This window comes from Calypte anna, chromosome Z (assembly GCF_003957555.1).
Source record: "Calypte anna isolate BGI_N300 chromosome Z, bCalAnn1_v1.p, whole genome shotgun sequence".
In the NCBI taxonomy this organism is placed as follows: domain Eukaryota; kingdom Metazoa; phylum Chordata; class Aves; order Apodiformes; family Trochilidae; genus Calypte; species Calypte anna.
The window spans coordinates 29181940-29200358 of NC_044274.1; the positions used below are offsets into that span (position 1 = coordinate 29181940).

The 18419-nt window shown below is 39.3% G+C and overlaps 1 protein-coding gene across 1 annotated transcript in view; it reads left to right on the forward strand.

Annotated features, from left to right (window-relative positions):
- Positions 1-17369, forward strand: part of CHD1 (chromodomain helicase DNA binding protein 1) — a 53173-nt gene extending 35804 nt beyond the window's left edge. The window contains exons 28-37 of the mRNA XM_030467076.1: positions 358-508; positions 1461-1583; positions 1949-2086; positions 4226-4489; positions 4927-5067; positions 12540-12718; positions 14572-14668; positions 14878-14935; positions 15906-16116; positions 16314-17369. Coding sequence (XP_030322936.1) covers positions 358-508; positions 1461-1583; positions 1949-2086; positions 4226-4489; positions 4927-5067; positions 12540-12718; positions 14572-14668; positions 14878-14935; positions 15906-16116; positions 16314-16677 — 1726 coding nt within the window. The 3' untranslated portion in view covers positions 16678-17369. The remainder of the gene's footprint in view (positions 1-357; positions 509-1460; positions 1584-1948; positions 2087-4225; positions 4490-4926; positions 5068-12539; positions 12719-14571; positions 14669-14877; positions 14936-15905; positions 16117-16313) is intronic.
- The last annotated feature ends 1050 nt before the right edge of the window (positions 17370-18419 follow it).

Consider the following 18419-nt stretch of genomic DNA (forward strand, 5'->3'; position numbering starts at 1 on the left):
TTTCCTCTGTGTATCACAGTCCCTACACTGTCCAGTTAGCTAGCAGTTACAATGGATAATGATTTATGGTTTTATTCATGGTTAGCTAACTACATAATGCAGCTCATGGCTGTGGAGCCTGTTTGGCATATTTTAGTCTTGATCAGCTTTAAAACACATTCAGTGCTGATTTCAACAAACGTTTTATAAAAATGTTAAGAAAAAATGACAGTAAATATTTGGATTGATTTCCTAAATATGCCACCATCTCAGCAGAGAAAATAAATGTAGTTACATTACTTTTAGTGAGTTCCTTTCCCCTTTGCTAAGGTTCAGAAGAAAAACATCCCCTGTGTCTTTCTAATTTATTTCTGCTAGATACGTCATCCCATGCCACACTAAGGCTGCTCATTTTGATATAGAGTGGGGTAAGGAAGATGATTCCAATTTGTTAATAGGCATCTATGAATATGGTTACGGCAGCTGGGAAATGATAAAAATGGATCCTGATCTTAGTTTGACGCAGAAGGTATGTTACCTACAGCATTTTATGACTCTTTGTTTAGGAATTAATGCTATTACTGAAATTGGAGAAGCATTATACATCATTTGTGCTTCAATGATATACCACAAGTAGTATCTTAATTTTTTAGGTTTTGTGTATTCAGTTGAAATGTACCATCTTGCAGTCAACTATGTTGCCATATTTTCAGGTAGCTGGACCTCTGTAATCTGTATTTTTCTTTTCAGTCTTCTCTCGATTTCAGAAGTTCCAGTTTCATCTATTTTGCAATTTTGAACTTTAGGAAGGGAGTTTTTTCTAGAGATTTGATTTGATTTCCCCATCCCCATGTCATCCCCAGGTTCTTCACTTGTAGCTGTCTTGCTCAGTGCAAGAATAGCTGTACTGGAATAAGTGAAATAGTGAGCAGCAGGCTTTGAGAGGAAGAGTGGGATAAAAGTAAACTTTGTGCCAACAATCTGTATTCTGGGGATTTGAGGAGCCAGGGTTGTGTCCAGATTATTTTAATGATTCCTATTCCTGCCTTCATTAGTTTGCCTGTGTTTTTGAAACCATCCTTTTGCATTTTTTGCATCTTCAGTACTGTGTAGTGAGTTCTGCATTTAGAAGATAAGTGAGTCAGAGCCAGGAATTCTGTGGATGACTGATAGAGGTGCTCAGAATTTCTCTGATAAGCTATTAGAATGCAGACAGAAGTCCAAAGCTGGTTTCTTGAGTTTATTTTAAATTGTGAGGTAATTTCTAAGACTCGACATTGGCTTTGTGGTTGCAGAGAAATAAAAACATGTAAGAAATTTTTTATTGCCTCAAGCATGCTGGCATATTTTCTGGGTATAGTTGAAGTGTATTCCTAACACTTCCTTTTAAGCAGCTCTTTCTTCTCTGTGTGCTCAGGCTAGCATCTTCCAAGCTTGGTAATACTTAGGCAGAGTTATGATTCTACCATTGGTCTCCTCAGATTTTGCCTGATGATCCAGATAAGAAACCTCAGGCGAAGCAGTTACAGACCCGTGCAGACTACCTCATTAAATTACTGAATAAAGACCTGGCAAGGAAGGAAGCACAAAGGCTTGCTGGTGCAGTAAGTAATATTTGGCATTTATGAGGTAGAACAGTGGCATGTGACATGGTCATGAATGACAGCTGTTATTTTTTGTGTTTGTTTTTGTTTGTTTGTTTCTTAGTGCTGCTCTTTTTCTTTATGTGGTATTACTCTGCTTTGGTCATCATGTTACATGAGTTTAAGAGATAAATAGTGATTTTCAAGTTATTCATACATATGTCTTCTCTATGGTTGCATTTATGCTCTGTCTTGTGTTAAGTGGTTATCAGTAGAGACAACAAATGAAGTGAACACTCTACTTGATGTTAAAATAAAAAAAAACAACTTTCCAACTGTGCAAAAATGCTTGTGAGTTGACATATTAAAGACTGATTTGTATTCAGGGCAATTCAAAGAGGAGGAAAACAAGAACTAAGAAGAATAAAGTGATAAAGGCTCCAAAAATAAAGGAAGAAATTAAAACTGATTCTTCTCCACAACCCTCTGAAAAATCTGATGAAGATGATAGTGAGAATAACAAGGTAAGTACCTTTCATATAGTAAAGGTGACTATTCAGTTCTTCCTTTTAACATTGATTTCTATTTTATCTTCTGCTTCACTTGATAAAATTGAAGCACTTGAATATTATCTTTCCCCTCTGGCTACTACAGCTGGTACTGCATCAATATAAGCACATGAAACACTGTATCTTTTTTAATTTTGTGATAAGCCCGTAGCTCAGGAATTATAATAGTATTATGAAAAACTGTTGTAGTTAGTTAAGACATTGCTCAGTTTCAGCATTCTTTAAAGACTTCATCATTGTGTCTTCCAGAAATGCAAACCTAATGTAATACATGGTTATAAAATTAATATTTCTGCTGTGATATTACTAGTGATAGTGATTCTGCAGGTAAAGCTTTTTATTTAGTCCAATTTAAAAAAAAAATACCAAGCTCTGTTAAAATGAGCAGCATGAATAAACGGTATTTCAAGGCTTCCATGGGAAGGCTTCTATATAAGGTGTAGATTTCTGTATCCAAAAAGATCATTTATCAACTGTTTAACCTTGCTGTGCTTTTTCTGTCTGTGCTTTTCTGTGTTCCTTTAGGCTTCTGCTTTTTGTTAGGTCCTTTTATTTATACTATAACACAGCAGTAACCACTAGAGATAAAAATGTATGTGCATGTCATACCTAATCTCATTACTCTGAAAGTAGCTGAAATAAATCGTAATTGTCAGCTCACTAGTGGAAAAAATACTTCAGTGAATACATAGTTAAAACCTAATCAGTATTAGAAGAACCACGATACATCTACAAAAAGTAGTAATTTTTTAACTATAGCATTCCTGTACATAATTAAGTTGTACTATGAAGAATAAATGTAAGGCCTGAAGAAAAACTAAACTTTGAAGACTAATTTACACTTAGAGGTAAAATATTTTTCAGGAATGTAAGACTAACATTAGAACATTAAATTTCGCCACAGTTCTCAGTAAATTAACATGGACAACTGAATCCTAAAACTAAGTAAATCAAGTGTTCAATCATTTTTTTAAAAAATGAGTGTTAAGATTTTATCTCCACTCAGAACAGAAGAGGCTGACAGTTGCTGAACTTGTTATCTTTTGGGGAAGTGTTTAGAATTCTGTCCCCTTCTGTTTCATAACATAATCATTTTAATACTTTTGGATACAGACTAGCATGAAAAACTGCAAATTGTTTAAAAGTGGAATTTTAAATAGTTGTCTTAAGTTACTTAGCCACAGTATTGTGTGCAATATTTAAGACTTACCTGTTCAACTGCTGGAACATTAAGGAAAATCAATGTTGTTAGATTTTTCCTGGGAGATTTCCATGGTACTTAAGTAGTAAGTCCTGGCTGGACTGATTACTTGATACCTCACCTGACTAACTTATTCACAGTTAGGTGTTACACATTCTTTGGTTTGTTCTTCTGCAATAGACTTTTTATTTGCCTTTACAGGAGGTATTTCAGATGAGCTAAAAAATTACAAAGATTCATGCGCCTGCATATAATACTTTTTTTACTCATAGTATTTTTCTGTGTCTGAAATGATTTGAGACCTTCTCTCTAACCTTCTAAGTGAATATTAGAAGGATCAATAGAGTGCTGTTATGTTTATCTTCAAATAACTAAATGGGACCCCCTGTCAAACTGTAACTAAGATCTTTCTTTAAGCCTAGTAAAAATAATAGCTCTGGAAAAGAGAAAGTTGGGACTCTCGTATCTTCTCCTGGGAGTGTTTAATATGAGATTGGCATAAAGTTACTGGGGCAAAGATAACTATAATAGAAGTTGCCTAGCATCCCTACACTTGCATATCCTTACCTTTCAGTTTAGTTCTGAGACACCTACTCCTTATAGTGTTCAGCTGCTTAGAGCCTAACCGCATTTAGGGGCAGAATTCTAAGTTAATTCTAAATTAAATGGACATAATTTCTCATCCCCACTACCACTTCCAAATCAGGACTTGCTTTGTCACATGAAGGAAGTGAGTGAATATTTTTCATCTTTCTTTACAGCTGCAGTCAGTTCTATTTGACAGGTATTAAATCTATGTCCGAAAAGACAAAAAATGCACAGATAAACATTATTACAAAACATGTATAGATAGGAATGTCATTTGATGTGACATATATGCTTGCATATTACAGGATGAGATTGTTTCAGTGAAACATCCACATAAAAAAATTAAAACAGAAAAAGAAAATGAAGAAAAGCCTGAGCCAGATATTGGTATAAAGAAGGAAGCTGAAGAAAAAAGAGAGACAAAAGAAAAGGAAAATAAGAGGGATTTGAAAAGGGAGAAAAAAGAAAAAGAGGATAAGAAAGAATTAAAAGAAAAGGATATTAAAGAAAAAAGAGAAAACAAAGTAAAAGAATCCACACAGAAAGAAAAAGAAGTAAAGGAAGAGAAGGTAACTAGGTTTACTTATCTTATTCAGCACTAGAAAAGGCTGCCAGATGTCTGTGAATGATTTTGAGATTGAAATACATTTTGCATCTGATCAATTGTCATTTCATTAAACTCTTTCACATAATTTGAAGTTTTGTTTTTACTATCAGAAACTAAGAGCACAGGCACATGAAATAGGAAATTACATCCCATGTATATTCCATTTGAGTAGGCAATGATCTTGTCTTTGTTGGACTGAGAGTACAAGTGTGTGCAAGAAATTATTTTATTCCTTTTCCATTCTCCCTTTCCACCCCATAAGTAAAATGTTAAATGTCAACATAGTTTTTATTCTGATTATTGATGACAATGTTGTAGCTACAGAGATTATCATACATCATTGGATAATTCCAGAGCCAAAATTAAATGTACTTCAAAGATGTTTATATCTTGTTTTAGGTAAATGAAATCAAATCTGAAAATAAAGAAAAAAATAAAAAAATTCCGTTGCTGGATACTCCAGTTCATATTACTGCAACTAGTGAACCAGTTCCTATATCTGAAGAATCTGAAGAACTGGATCAGAAGACTTTTAGTGTGGTAAGTCCTTTTTTGACAAATTGATTGTTTATACTTGACTGTATAGGACATACAGTCTTAGGACACACATACTTACAAATATCTTAAGAACATACAAAACTGTCCTTAGTATGGATATCCTGATTTCTGTTTGGTACAGTAACACAGGTGATACTTTGCTAGGTCTCTAGGTGATACTGTCTCAGGTCAATTAATGTCCCACTTATCCAGTGGTCTTTGTGCTGAAGAATCATAGAATCATAGAATTGGTTGGGCTGGAAGGGACCTCTGAGATCATGAAGTCCAACCCTTGATCCACTACTGCTGTGCTTACCAGGCCATGGCACTAAGTGCCACATCCAGTCTCTTTTTAAATATTTCCAGGGATGGAGAATCCACCACTTCCCTGGGCAGCCCATTCAAATGTCTGATCACCCTCTCCGTAAAGAAGTTCTTCCTAATATCCAACCTAAACCTCTCCTGACACAACTTGAGACCGTGCCCTCTTGTCTTGCTGACAGTTGCCTGGGAAAAGAGCCCAACCCCCACCTGGCTACACCCTCCTTTCAGGGAGTTGTAGAGAGTGATGAGGTCTCCTCTGAGCCTCCTCTTCTCCAGGCTGAACACCCCCAGCTCCCTCAGCCTCTCCTCATAGGATCTGTGCTCGAGTCTCTTCACCAGCCTAGTTGCCCTCCTTTGGACCTGCTCCAGGATCTCAATATCCTTCCTAAACTGAAGGGCCCAGAACTGGACACACGACTCAAGCTGTGGCCTCACCAGCGCTGAGTACAGGGGCAGAATCACTTCCCTGGGCCTGTTGGCCACACTGCTCCTGATAGAGGCCAGGATGCCATTGGCCTTCTTGGCTACCTGGGCACACTGCTGGCTCATGTTCAGCTTCCTGTCAAACCAGACTCCCAGGTCCCTTTCTGCCTGGCTGCTCTCAGCCACTCTGTCCCCAGCCTGGAGCTCCCCATGGGGTTGTTGTGGCCAAGTGCAGGACCCGGCACTTGGCCATGTTGAACCTCATCCCGTTGGAATCAGCCCAACTGTCCAGTCTGTCCAGGTCCCTCTGCAGAGCCCTCCTGCCTTCCAGCTGATCCACACTCCTCCCCAGCTTAGTGTCATCTGTGAATGTGCTGATGGTGGACTCAATCCTCTCATCTAAATCATCCGTGAAGATATTGAACAGAACCGGGCCCAACACTGATCCCTGGAAGACACCACTAGTGACCGGCTGCCAACTGGATCAGTGCCGTTCAGCACCACTCTCTGCGCCCGGCCCTCCAGCCAGTTCCTAACCCAGTGCAGAGTGCTCCTGTCTGAGCCCTGGGCTGAGAGCTTTTCCAGGAGGATGCTGTGGGAGACGGTGTCAAAGGCCTTGCTGGAGTCCAGGTAGACCACATCCACAGCCTTCCCCTCATCCACCAGAAGGGTCACCTGATCATAAAAGGAGATCAGGTTGGTCAGACAGGACCTGCCCTTCCTAACCCTGTGCTGGCTGGGTCTGATGCCCTGTCCATCCCGTAGGTGCTGTGTGTTTGCCCCCAGGATGTTCTGCTCCATAGCCCTGCCAGGCACTGAGGTCAGGCTGACAGGCCTGGAGTTCCCTGGGTCCTTCTTTTGCCCCTTTTTGTGGATTGGTGTGACATTTGCCAGCTTCCAGTCATCTGGTATGTCCCCAGTGAGCCAGGACTGGTGGTAGATGATAGAGAGGGGCTTGGTGAGCTCTTCTGCCAGCTCCCTCATCACCCTTGGGTGGATCCCATCTGGTCCCATAGACTTGTGGAGATCAAGCATCTCAGTAGGTCACTGACTGTTTCCTTCTGGATTACAGGGGGGCTGTTCAGATTCTTGTCTCTTTCTACAAGCTCCAGAAACCAGCTGTCCTCAGGACAACCTGTCTTACTGTTGAAAACTGAGGCAAAGAAGGTGTTAAATAACTCAGCCTTTTCTTTATCTTTGATAACTGTATTCCCGCCCATGTCCAACAAAGAATGGAGGTTTTCCCTGCCTTTCCTTTTGCTATTGATGTATGTGTAGAAGGACGTTTTGTTATCCTTCACAGAGGTGGTGAGATCCAGTTCAACTTGTGCCTTTGTCTCTCTAATTTTCTTCTTATACAACCTAACTATATTCCTAAATTCTTCCTGAGTAGTTAGCCCTTTTTTCCATAATCTGGGCTCTCTTTTTTACCCTTATTTCTTTCAAAATCTCCCTGTTCAGCCTGACTGGTCATCTTCCCCACCGGGTCGCCTTTTGGCACATCGGGACAGCCTGCTCCTCTGCTTTCAAAACTTGCTTCTTGAAGTACGTCCATCCTTCCTGGACCCCTTTGTTTTCAAGGGCTGTTTCCCAGGGTACACTCTGATTCAGTCTTCTGAATAGGTCAAAATCTGCCCTCCAGGAGTCCAACGTAGAGGTTTTTTTGACAGCCCTCCTTGCATTCCTGAGTATTGAAAACTCTATAATTTCATGATCGCTGTGTCCCAGGCATTCACCGACCACCACCTCTCTCACCAACCCCTCTCTGTTTGTGAACAGGAGGTCTATCTAGGTTCCATCCCTGGTAGGCTCATTTACCAGCTGGAGCAGGAAATTATCCTCTATACACTCTATGAATTTTCTAGACTGCTTCCTCTCTGCTGTGTGGAGTTCCCAGCAGACATCCGGCAGGTTAAAGTCATCCACGAGAACAAGGGCTGACGATTGTGAAACATCTGCCAGGTGTTTGTAGAATAATTCATCGCCCTCATCCTCCTGGTTGGGTGGTCTGTGACAGACTCCCACCAGAGTATCAGCCTTGTTGGCCTTTCCCCTGATTCTGATCCACAGGCACTCAACTTTATCATTACTGACTTCAACTTCTACAGAGTCAAAAAAGTCCCTAACATATAGAGCTACCCCTCCACCTCTCCTACCCTGCCTGTCCCTTCTGAAGAGCCTGTAGCCACCCATGGCAGCACTCCACTCATAAGAGTCATCCCACCACATTCCGTGATAGCGACTACATCATAGCTTTCCTGCTGCATGATGGCTTCCAGCTCCTCCTGTTTGTTGCCCATGCTGCGTGCATTGGTGTACATGCCCTTCAGCTGGGCTGATGATTTGGCTCTTAAATTGGGCTGTCCACCCTTGGGCTCCTTTCTGGAGAGCCCAGTTTCAACCCCATCCCCTTTCAAACCTAGTTTAAAGCCCTCTTTATCAGCCTTGCCAACTTATTGGCTAGAGTCCTTTTGCCCTTGCTAGATTGATGAAGCCCATCTGGTTTGAAGAGACTAGGTAAGATGAAATTCGGCCCATAGTCAAAAAACCCAAAGTTCTGCCGGTGGCACCAACCCCTTAGCCACCTATTGATAGGACAGGTTTTCATGCTCCTCTCCTCATTCATCTCTGCTACTGCAGGAATTGAGGCAAACACCACCTGTGCTCCTGGCCCATCAACTAATCTACCCAGCACCTTGAAGTCCTTTTTAATTGTCTTGGTACTTCTTCCATTAATGTTGTCACAGCCAGCCTGGACTACCAACAGTGGATGATAATCAGGGGGCTGAATTAGCTGGGGGAGTCTCCTACTAATATCCCTCACCTGGGCCCCAGGAAGGCAGCATACCTCCCTGTGGGATGGGTCTGGTCAACATATAGGGCCCTCAGTTCCCCTCAGAAGATTTAGACTGTAAAGACCTAGCTTCAAGAATAACTTGTGTATCCTGCTTCTTAAAAAGCAGGTACAAGTGAACTTCAAGGCAATAAGGCTTCACCTTATCGTACATGACTTTCTTCTTTGTAAGATTACAACAAAAATAAAGTTTCAGCATTTCCTTCCTGAAGTATCTCAGACAAATTAGTGGGAACATTAAGGAGTAAATGCTAGAACCTGTAGAAATGCCTAGCTGGAAGTCATTTCTCTGACACCAGAAGAATTTTATTTAATTAGAACTTCTGACATAGGACAGAATCAGTATCAGAGAAAAAAAGGGATGTATATGCAATTTAAATAAAGTTTTATAGATTGACTGGGGCCTTTGGAATACTATCAGTTACTCACTTTGTGCAGCTACTCTTCTGTGGGTGTTCTATCTTTCAGATTTTGAGAGTTGTTTGTTTCTCACAGCTAGGTTTATCAGGGCTGTGGTTTCTGGATGTGATACACAAGATTTTTTCAAGCATGACAGTGACTCACATATAAAATATGGTTTTACTCTAAACTTTTCAACTGACTTGCCTGTGATTTCCAGGATGAGCCTCAAGTGATTCAGTTGGATGGGGCCTAAATGACAGAAAAATCACTTGATTCCAGTTACATATTTCTGATCAGTTCTAGATGTAAGAAGTTTACTCTGTGGGCTATCTTTTAAAGACTACTTTGAGCTGTGTCCTCTGTGCAGGTGCATTGGAAACAAACAGGAATTACAACCATGAATGTTCCTGCAGAGTTACAGTGTTATTGGCATCACTGAGACATGGTGAGATGACTCCTAGGACTGGAGCATGGGAATGAGTGTTTACAAGCTGTTTAGGAAGGATAGGCAGAGGTGAAGAGGAGGGGATGTCACCCTCTGCATCGATGACCAGCTGGAGTACACAGAGCTCCTGCCTGGCAATGGATGGAGCTGGCCTAGAGCTTATAATATAGCTAGGGTTAAAGGGAAGACCAGGGCAGGTGATACCATAGTGAGAGTTTGCTTCAGGCCACCTGGCCAGGAAGACAGAGCAGATGAGGCCCTCAACAGGCAGATAGGAGCAGCTTCATGTTTACAGGCCCTGGTCCTCATGGGAGATTTCAACCTCCCAGACATCTGCTGGATGGGACAACACAGCAAGGCATGAGCAGAGCACTCAGTCTCTTTCTCCAGGTGGCAAAGGAACCAACAAAAGTCCTATGCTGAACTTGATATGTATGTTCTCACTAACAAGGACAGGCTGGTGAGCAGTATGGCTGCAGTGACCATGGTAGAATTCAGCATCCTTTGGTCAACAGGGAGGGTATAAAGCAAGCTAACTAACCTTGACTTCTGAGAGCAGATACTGCCCTGTTCAGGGATGTGCTTGGTATGGTACAATGGGAAAAAGCCCTGGGAAGGAGAGGAGCCCAAGAAAGCTGGTCAATATTCAAGGGTCAGCTTATTTAAGTTCAGGAGCTATGTATCCCCAAAAAAGAGGAAGGTGGAGAAAAATTTCATGAAGTCTACATGGGTGAAAAGAAGCTTCTATTTGCAGTAAAATGTAAAAACTAAGTCTACAAAAGTGTGGAGGCAAGGACAGGCAGGAAAGCTAAATCCCAGATAGAATTAAATCTGGCCAGGGACATGAAACCTAACAAGAAAAGCTTCCACAGACATATCAGTAATAAAAGGAAGACGTAGGAAAATGTGGGCCTACTCCAGAAGGAAGCACAAGACTTGGTTATGCATGAGATACGGAGAATACTGAGGTCCCCAATGACTGTTTTGCATCAGTCTTCACTGTCAAGGGCTCTGGCTACACCATCCAAACAGCAGAATTCAAATGCAGGGACTGCATGCAGTAATATCCACCCACTGTAGGAGAAGAGCAGGTTCAAGACCGTACTACAAAGAACCTGAAAATGTAAAAGTTTATGGGGCTTGGTGAGATCATCCACAGCTCCAGAGGGAACTGGCAGATGAAGTTTGCAAAGCTACTTTGCATTACATTTGAGAAGTCATGGCAGGCTGTTGGGACTGGAAAAGGGAAACATAACCCCCATTTTTTAAAAGGGAAAAATGGAAGGCAGAAGACTGCAGGCCAGTCACTCTTACCTGTATTCCCAGCAAGATCATGGAGGAGATCCTCCTGAAGGCTTTGCTAAGGTACATGGAAAATGTATAGGTTGTTGAGAGTAATTAGCATGTCTTCACCAAGGGCAAATTGTTTATGACAGATTTGCTGGCTTTTTACAATGAATGGTGTCAGTGTTGGTGGACAAGGGGGGAGCAACTGGTATTATCTACCTGGACTTGTGCAAAGCATTTCACAGTGTCCTGCATGATACCTTGGTCTCTAAATTGAAAGGATACGGATTCAATGGATAGACCACTTGGTGGATAAGGAACTGGCAGGGTGGTTGCACTGAAAAGCTAGTACTCAGAGGCTCAGTGTCCAAATGGAGACCATCCAGAGGGACCTCGATATGCTTGAGAAATGGGACCATGCCAACTTCATGAAGTTCAGAATGGCCAGGTGCAAAGTCCTGTACCTGTGTTGGAGCAATCCCAAGCACAATCAAAGGCTGGGTGGAGAATGGATTGAGAACAACCCTGAGGAGAAGGACTTAGGCATGTTGGTTGATGAGAAGCTCAACATGAGCTGGCAATGTGTGATTGCATCCCAGAAAACTAACTGTCATACCCTGTGTTGCATCAAAAGAAGCATGGCCAGCAGGTCAAAGGAGATCAGTCTCCCCCTCTACTCTACTTTTGTGAGACCCCTCCTCAGTTCTGAAGTCCCCAGCACACGAAGGACACGGAGCTGTTGGAATGTGGGCCACAAAGATTGTTGGAGGGCTTGGAGGACCTCTCTCTCCTATGAAGATAGGCTAAGAGAGTTAGGATTTTAACTTTTTACAACAACATGTAGTGATAGGACAAGGGTTAACTGTTTTTAATTGGAATAGGTTTAGATTAAATAGTTGGAAGAAACTCTTCACTTTGAGGGTGGTGAGACAGTGGAACAAGTTGCCAAGAGAAGTTGCGGATGCCCCCTCCCTGGGAGTATTCAAAGGATACTACTAGAGAGTGTCCAGAGGAGGGATGCCAGGTTGGTGAAGGATTTAGAGGGAAAGCCATGTGAGGAGTGGCTAAAGGCACTTGGTTTGCTCAGCCTGGAGAGGAGGAGAATGAGAGGAAACCTCATTACAGCTCAGTGATTCCTCACTAGGGAAGGAGGAGAGGAGCAGGTGCTGAGCTGGTGACCAACAATAGGACCTAAGCGAATGGTAGGAGGATGTGCTGGAGGAAGTTGAGGTTGGACATTAGGATAAGGTTTTTCACCAAAAGGGCTGCTGAGCAGCAGAACACTCTCCCCAGGGAAGTGGTCACAGTACCAAGCCTGCCTGAGTTTGAGAAGCATTTGGGTAATGCTCTAAGATACATGGTTTGTTTCTAGGGGTGCCCTACACTGGGACAGGAGTTGGACTTGATGATCTTCATGGGTCCCTTCCAATTCAGCAGATTGTATGATTCTGTAAGGCCAGATTGGATGGAACATTGAGCATCCTGCTCTAGTGAGAGTTGTCCCTGCATCTGTATTTTATAATATCTGTTGCATTATAGAAGAGTAGATTTCCAGCTGGGTTTAAAATATAACTTTTTTTGAAGGAAACCTTTTTAAGAGCTATGAGCAAGACTTGTATTTCAATTGTCTTGTAGTAGTACTTTATTTGCATGTATATATTTATATCACAATAACGGGTGGGTCATGTTTTACACTTCTTTTGTTCTTTCAATTAATAAATTCCTTTTTCCATATTACAGTGCAAAGAAAGAATGAGACCTGTCAAAGCAGCATTGAAACAGCTGGATCGACCAGAGAAGGGCCTTTCTGAAAGAGAGCAGCTGGAACACACTAGGCAGTGCCTAATCAAAATTGGGGATCACATAACTGAATGCCTAAAGGAGTACACAAATCCAGAGCTAATTAAGCAGTGGAGAAAGTCAGTTTATCTCCCTTGTTTTTCTTGAAAAAGGAAAACCTGTAATTGTTTCTATTAAGTAAAATAGTTTTTAATTCATTCTCTCATTTCTTACTCTCCCTTTATGCTGTTTTTAAGTATGGTGATTGTAGATGGTTCTGCTTTTCAAAAGTCAAAGAATTGATTTTTTCATACTTTACACCAATACATCATGTCCAATAGGTGAAATCATCTCACTTTAAAACCAAAACCAAAAACTAGGTAGCTTGTTGCTTAGGATGTCTAGTGGAAAAGCTTTTTTACTTTTCAACTTTGAGGTGGTTTGGTTTGGTTTTTTTTTTGTTTCCTACTAAAAATAGCAATTATAAATTTGTGTTGAACTTTTTATGATTTTGTGTTCCAGAATTATTTATTCCTTACAAAAGCATACTCTCAAATTAAATTACATACTAGCTGTAATTAAGGTAAAATAACTAACTATAGTTAAGATAAAAGTATTTATCTTAACACCCTCAGATGAATTTCTGAAATTAAGTACAAGCGTCCATCTTTATGAAGTGACAATTGTAAAAAATTAAGAAAAGTTGTTGATTTTAAAATTATATTTATTTTTAAATTTGTGATGCAATTTGAGTTACCTTTATCAGAATGTGGACTTCAGTCGTCCATGGCTAAAAATACATGTGCAGAAGTACATGTATTTGTGTTTACAAAAGTGTGTTAAGAACTTCATTTTCTTTAAGGTGCCTGTTGGTTTAGAACGCTTCTGCTGGTTTTACTTGGTTTACTTCAAAATATTAAGGTGATATGAGATGCAAAAACTGGATCTTGTTTTTTTACATTTTGGTAAAATTTTCTTTAAGTGGAAACTCAGTAGAGCTGTTAATTATAATAGTGCTACACTATTGTATGAAGAGTTATTAAAATACGCATTTCAGCAATCTTAGCTTAAAGAAGTGTAGTTAAGTGACTTAGCTTATATAAAGTTCTACAGATGTCATTAGGCACACCATTGACTCGCTGTCTACTTTTGCACACTCTAGACCAAAATTAGTGTTTAAATAATCACAGTAAAGGAACAGACTGTTGCTTCCTGAGCGTGCACGCTTCATATACTTCTGAACACTAGCATTTGATAGTCTTATAAATATTTCATCTGCAAATTTGACTGAAAGAATTTTAGACTTTATACCTGTTACCTGTCATGATAGACACTTATATTTTCTTCAGAACTTTGTTATCTTGACAGCAAAAGATTTAGTTTATTCTTCTTTCATTCCTTTTAGCACAGATTAGGCAAAAGTTTATTGGCATGCTACTTCTGTCCTATTTCACAGTTCTGATTTGTTTTCAAAAGCTTTGACCAAGCTTTGGAATTCTTGTGAAAAAATTCTCTCACTGGTATTTTGATGCAGTAAGGTGTGTAGAAAAAATCTCTTAAACTGTAAGAGATTTCACGTTCTTCTTACTTCTTACTTCACTTACTTCTTACAATTTTTTTTGGCTGAGTGGTTTCTCAACATTAAAAAACAAATTTTGGAAGGCATACATAAATTGACAGCCACATTTATAAGCAATTACACAAATCATTTTATTAACACAGTTGTTACTAGTACTACTTTGCCTACACTTTGAAGTACTTATGATAAATAAGACAAAGAGACGAATTGTTAACATAATTAAAATTTGAAATGTTTAACATGCAGCTAAATAATACTTGCCATGCAGCAAAGCAGTGCTATATAAATTTTACACTGTTTCTCGCTTTACTGAAGTAGTATTTAAATAATTCCATTTGAATTCATGCTCTGTTGTATAATACATGAAAAAAAAAGTTACAGAAGAATTATAACTTCTCTTTCCTTCTTCCTCAGGAATTTGTGGATTTTTGTCTCCAAGTTTACAGAATTTGATGCCAGGAAGCTGCACAAACTGTATAAGCACGCAATCAAAAAACGCCAAGAGTCTCAAGTAATATTTTCAGACCCTTTCTAAATACACAAATGTGTATCTTAAGTATTATAATTCCTACTAGATCTAAAGAATTATAAGGATCACAGAAATACACTTCAAGTAACACTTATGTTTATAGTGGAGTACTTTCTTTTATTAGGAAATTTTGCTAATGATTTCAGCTAAACTTTGGGACTTAGCAATGCATTTTTATACTTCTCTTTCAGCAACACAATGACCAGAATATTAGCAGCAATGTGAATGTGCATGTAATCAGAAATCCAGGTAAGAAACCTAAAGTATATTCTTGTGTTAGATATCTTAGTTTTCATGTTTATTTCATTTTACATTTCTTAGATTGGTCTCACACACTGCTAAGTATCCTAGAGGCTGGCTGATTAGCAATACTTTGCTAGTTTGCTAGTTTGCTGATGAAATCCAGCTGAGTGCAGACTGAAGCTGGTACTGGCTGTTTTCAGTAGCACTGTTTTCAAGTATTAAGTACCATACTTCATAAACACTTTGGACATCCTTTAAAAACACTTGGGAAAGATCTTATGGATTTAATTTGGGGGTATGGGAGAGGTCCACTCAAAACTTGTAAGTTCTTCAGAAATTCTGTGCCTACTTGTAATTGCTGTAAAATCACTGCCATGTAAGAAAGCAAGCTATTCTTAAAGTCATAGCTTGTGCTTAATTACATAGGCTGTCTTTTGTTGTTGACAATAACACTGTTATTAATATGCTCCCACACCTGCCTTTTTGCAACACTTGTTTTTGTCTTGTGTTATGTAAGATTGAGTATATATTCATGAACTTAAAATCAATGTACTCTATTTCCTATTTTGGGAATACCGCTGAGAGTCTTAGATTAACAAGGTGGTACCATTAAAACTTATTCATCCTAAAGCTATCCCTTCTTAGAGAGGACTGTTGCTACCATTCTGTCTAAACTAGCTCTACAAAAGACATCTCTATTTACTGCTCATTTGAATGACACTTAGCTTTGCATACTGGATGGAGAGGTTAAATAGTGCAGTTACAGAGTCATATACCTCTACATTCTAGCTTGTTTATTTCCTATTACTTCTGAGGTTCCTTTCAGTTCACTCGCATTAGTCCATTTGTCTTTCAGCTATTTAGATCTTTTTTCTGCCAAATTAAACTGCTTTATATCTGATAAGCAGAAGTTCTGTTTGAATGAGGTTAAGAAAAGATTTTTGAGATTTCCTTTAACCTCTGCTCTGTTAAACAGAAGTCGAAAGACTGAAGGAGAATACAAACCATGATGACAGTAGCAGGGACAGTTACTCTTCTGATAGGCACTTTTCACAATACCACGATCATCATAAAGACAGGCATCAGGGAGATGCATACAAGAAAAATGACTCGAGGAAAAGACCATATTCAGCCTTCAGCAATGGAAAAGATCACAGAGACTGGGATCACTACAAACAAGACAGCAGGTGAGTTTCTTGAGCAATTTTCAAATCAGAATTCCCTTTCTGTTTTAGTAGTATGCTTGTAGGAAGCAAAAAACCTATTTTTTGAGTAACATAAAATTGCAAAGTTGCTAATTCTAATGCAGTTCTGTTGATTTGACATAATTATGGCTCTTAATGCGGGCTCAGTAGCACTAATACGAATTACGTCTGTTTTTTAGATACTACAGTGATAGCAAACATAGAAAGCTGGATGACTACAGGAGTAGAGACCACAGGTCAAACCTGGAGGGAAGTCTAAAAGACAGCCGGGCTCATTCAGATCACCGTTCCCATTCAGACCACAGGATCCATTCGGATCACCGCTCCACTTCAGAGTACAGCCACCACAAGTCTTCTCGAGATTATAGGTACCACTCAGACTGGCAAATGGACCACAGAGCTTCAAGTAGTGGCCCAAGGTCACCATTAGATCAGAGGTCTCCTTATGGTTCAAGATCTCCGCTAGGACACAGATCTCCATTTGAGCATTCGTCAGATCACAAAAGTACACCTGAACAAACATGGAGTAGCCGGAAAACATAACAAAGACTGACATTTTCTGGACCTCCTTTTAGCCATATACAGTAAACTAACACAGTAATTGCCTTACATGACTTGAAAGATACTGACTGGATATTCTGTCAGTAGCAGTATTGTTACTTCTTTCCAGGACACAAGGTCTATTGTCCCAACAGAAGAAAAGTATTTTTGTATTTGAAGTTTATGCTGCACTGTGCTGCAAATGTTGTGGCACTCTTTTTTAAGAAATGGAGATGTTTACTTTTACAGGGACCTCAACACTGCCCCTTCCAGACTGGATCTTACTGTAAAACTGTTCATGTCAATGTGGTTCTAAGCTGAACATATTTTAAATTATGTTTGTAAATGAACTGTTGAACACTGACTTGTGCTCATATTTCTGGAAGGAATGAGGAGTTAATTTTCTTTTGTTTCTTAGTAAAGAACTCTCAAGGACTTTGTTCACTTTCCAAAGCAACTTGTTTACATTGTACACTGCGACCACCTTGCCGCTGTTCATCACAAGCTCAAATATTTAAATTCAATACTCTATATCTGTAAAATAGCCAGATTTCTCCTGTTGGTGATCAGTTACAATGCCTTTTTACAAAACAAATAAAAATCCAAATAAATGAAACAAAACAAAAATAAAACCACACAAGCAACTGGCTGTAAATTACTGTAAATTAATTAAATGAGCTTTTTTTCCCCTCTCAGGCTTTTTCTGACTGTTCTTTTCCTCACCAACTCAGGCCTTCTTGTCACAATTATAAAACAAAATCTGTGTACTTACATGTTTTAATAAAATATCTTGATGGAATCAGTGTTTGGAATGTAAAAATGGGGAAAGGGAACATTTTATTCCATTTGATGCTCCTTTTTTATTGGATACTTTAGATACATGGTTTGGGTTTTGGGGGCTCTGGGGGTTTTTTTGTTTGGGTTTTTTTGTGGTGTTTTTTGTTGGGTTTGGTTTTGGTTTGGTTTTGGGTTTTTTTTTCCCTATTAAATTGTCAGTGTTGTAATTGTTTGAAATGAAATGGTAAGAAATACCCAGCTAACCTGTGCTCTGGAAAATTTTTCTGGTGCATTGGTTTTAATGAGTCAGTGTTAAATACCTGAACACTTTTAGAGTTCAAATCAGCCAAAATTTATTGTAAATCCATTTGTGTTCCCTCTTCAACATGGGCAATAATGTCAAATATGCTATGCAGCCAATTAATATTTTAGAAGATTTGAATTGCTTTATTGACAGAATTGTTACAATGCACACTGATTGTACATAGGTAACTTCTATCCGACAAATTAAATTTAAACTAAAAGGATCTGTGGGCTCATGTAGTTTTCTGCTCTTTTTTTTCTATGCAGCATTACTTTTTCTCAAGTTTACACATAACAAACATTAAACTCTTAGACTACAAAATTTAATATCCAGCAAGATAATTAGGAAAGATACCTAGCTTGGCATCATGTGATTGGAGCTGTATTTGTTACTTATTTTTCTCTGCTCTTGAAACGTTATGTGTTTTTTCAAATTAAACAGATCAAAAGGCCTTCAAGATCATTGACTCCAAGCTTTTCCTAACCCTATCACCCTATTTCTGATGACCCAATGATTTAGGAGACTCCTGTATCCTCTGCAAATAAGTAATTTATAATTTGTTTTCCATGCATGCAGATTTGATCCTTCTTTTGTTAGTAATGAAATATTTTCAAGGAGTGTGTTCATTTCCCAGGCATTCATCAGATACTAAATAGGATCTATA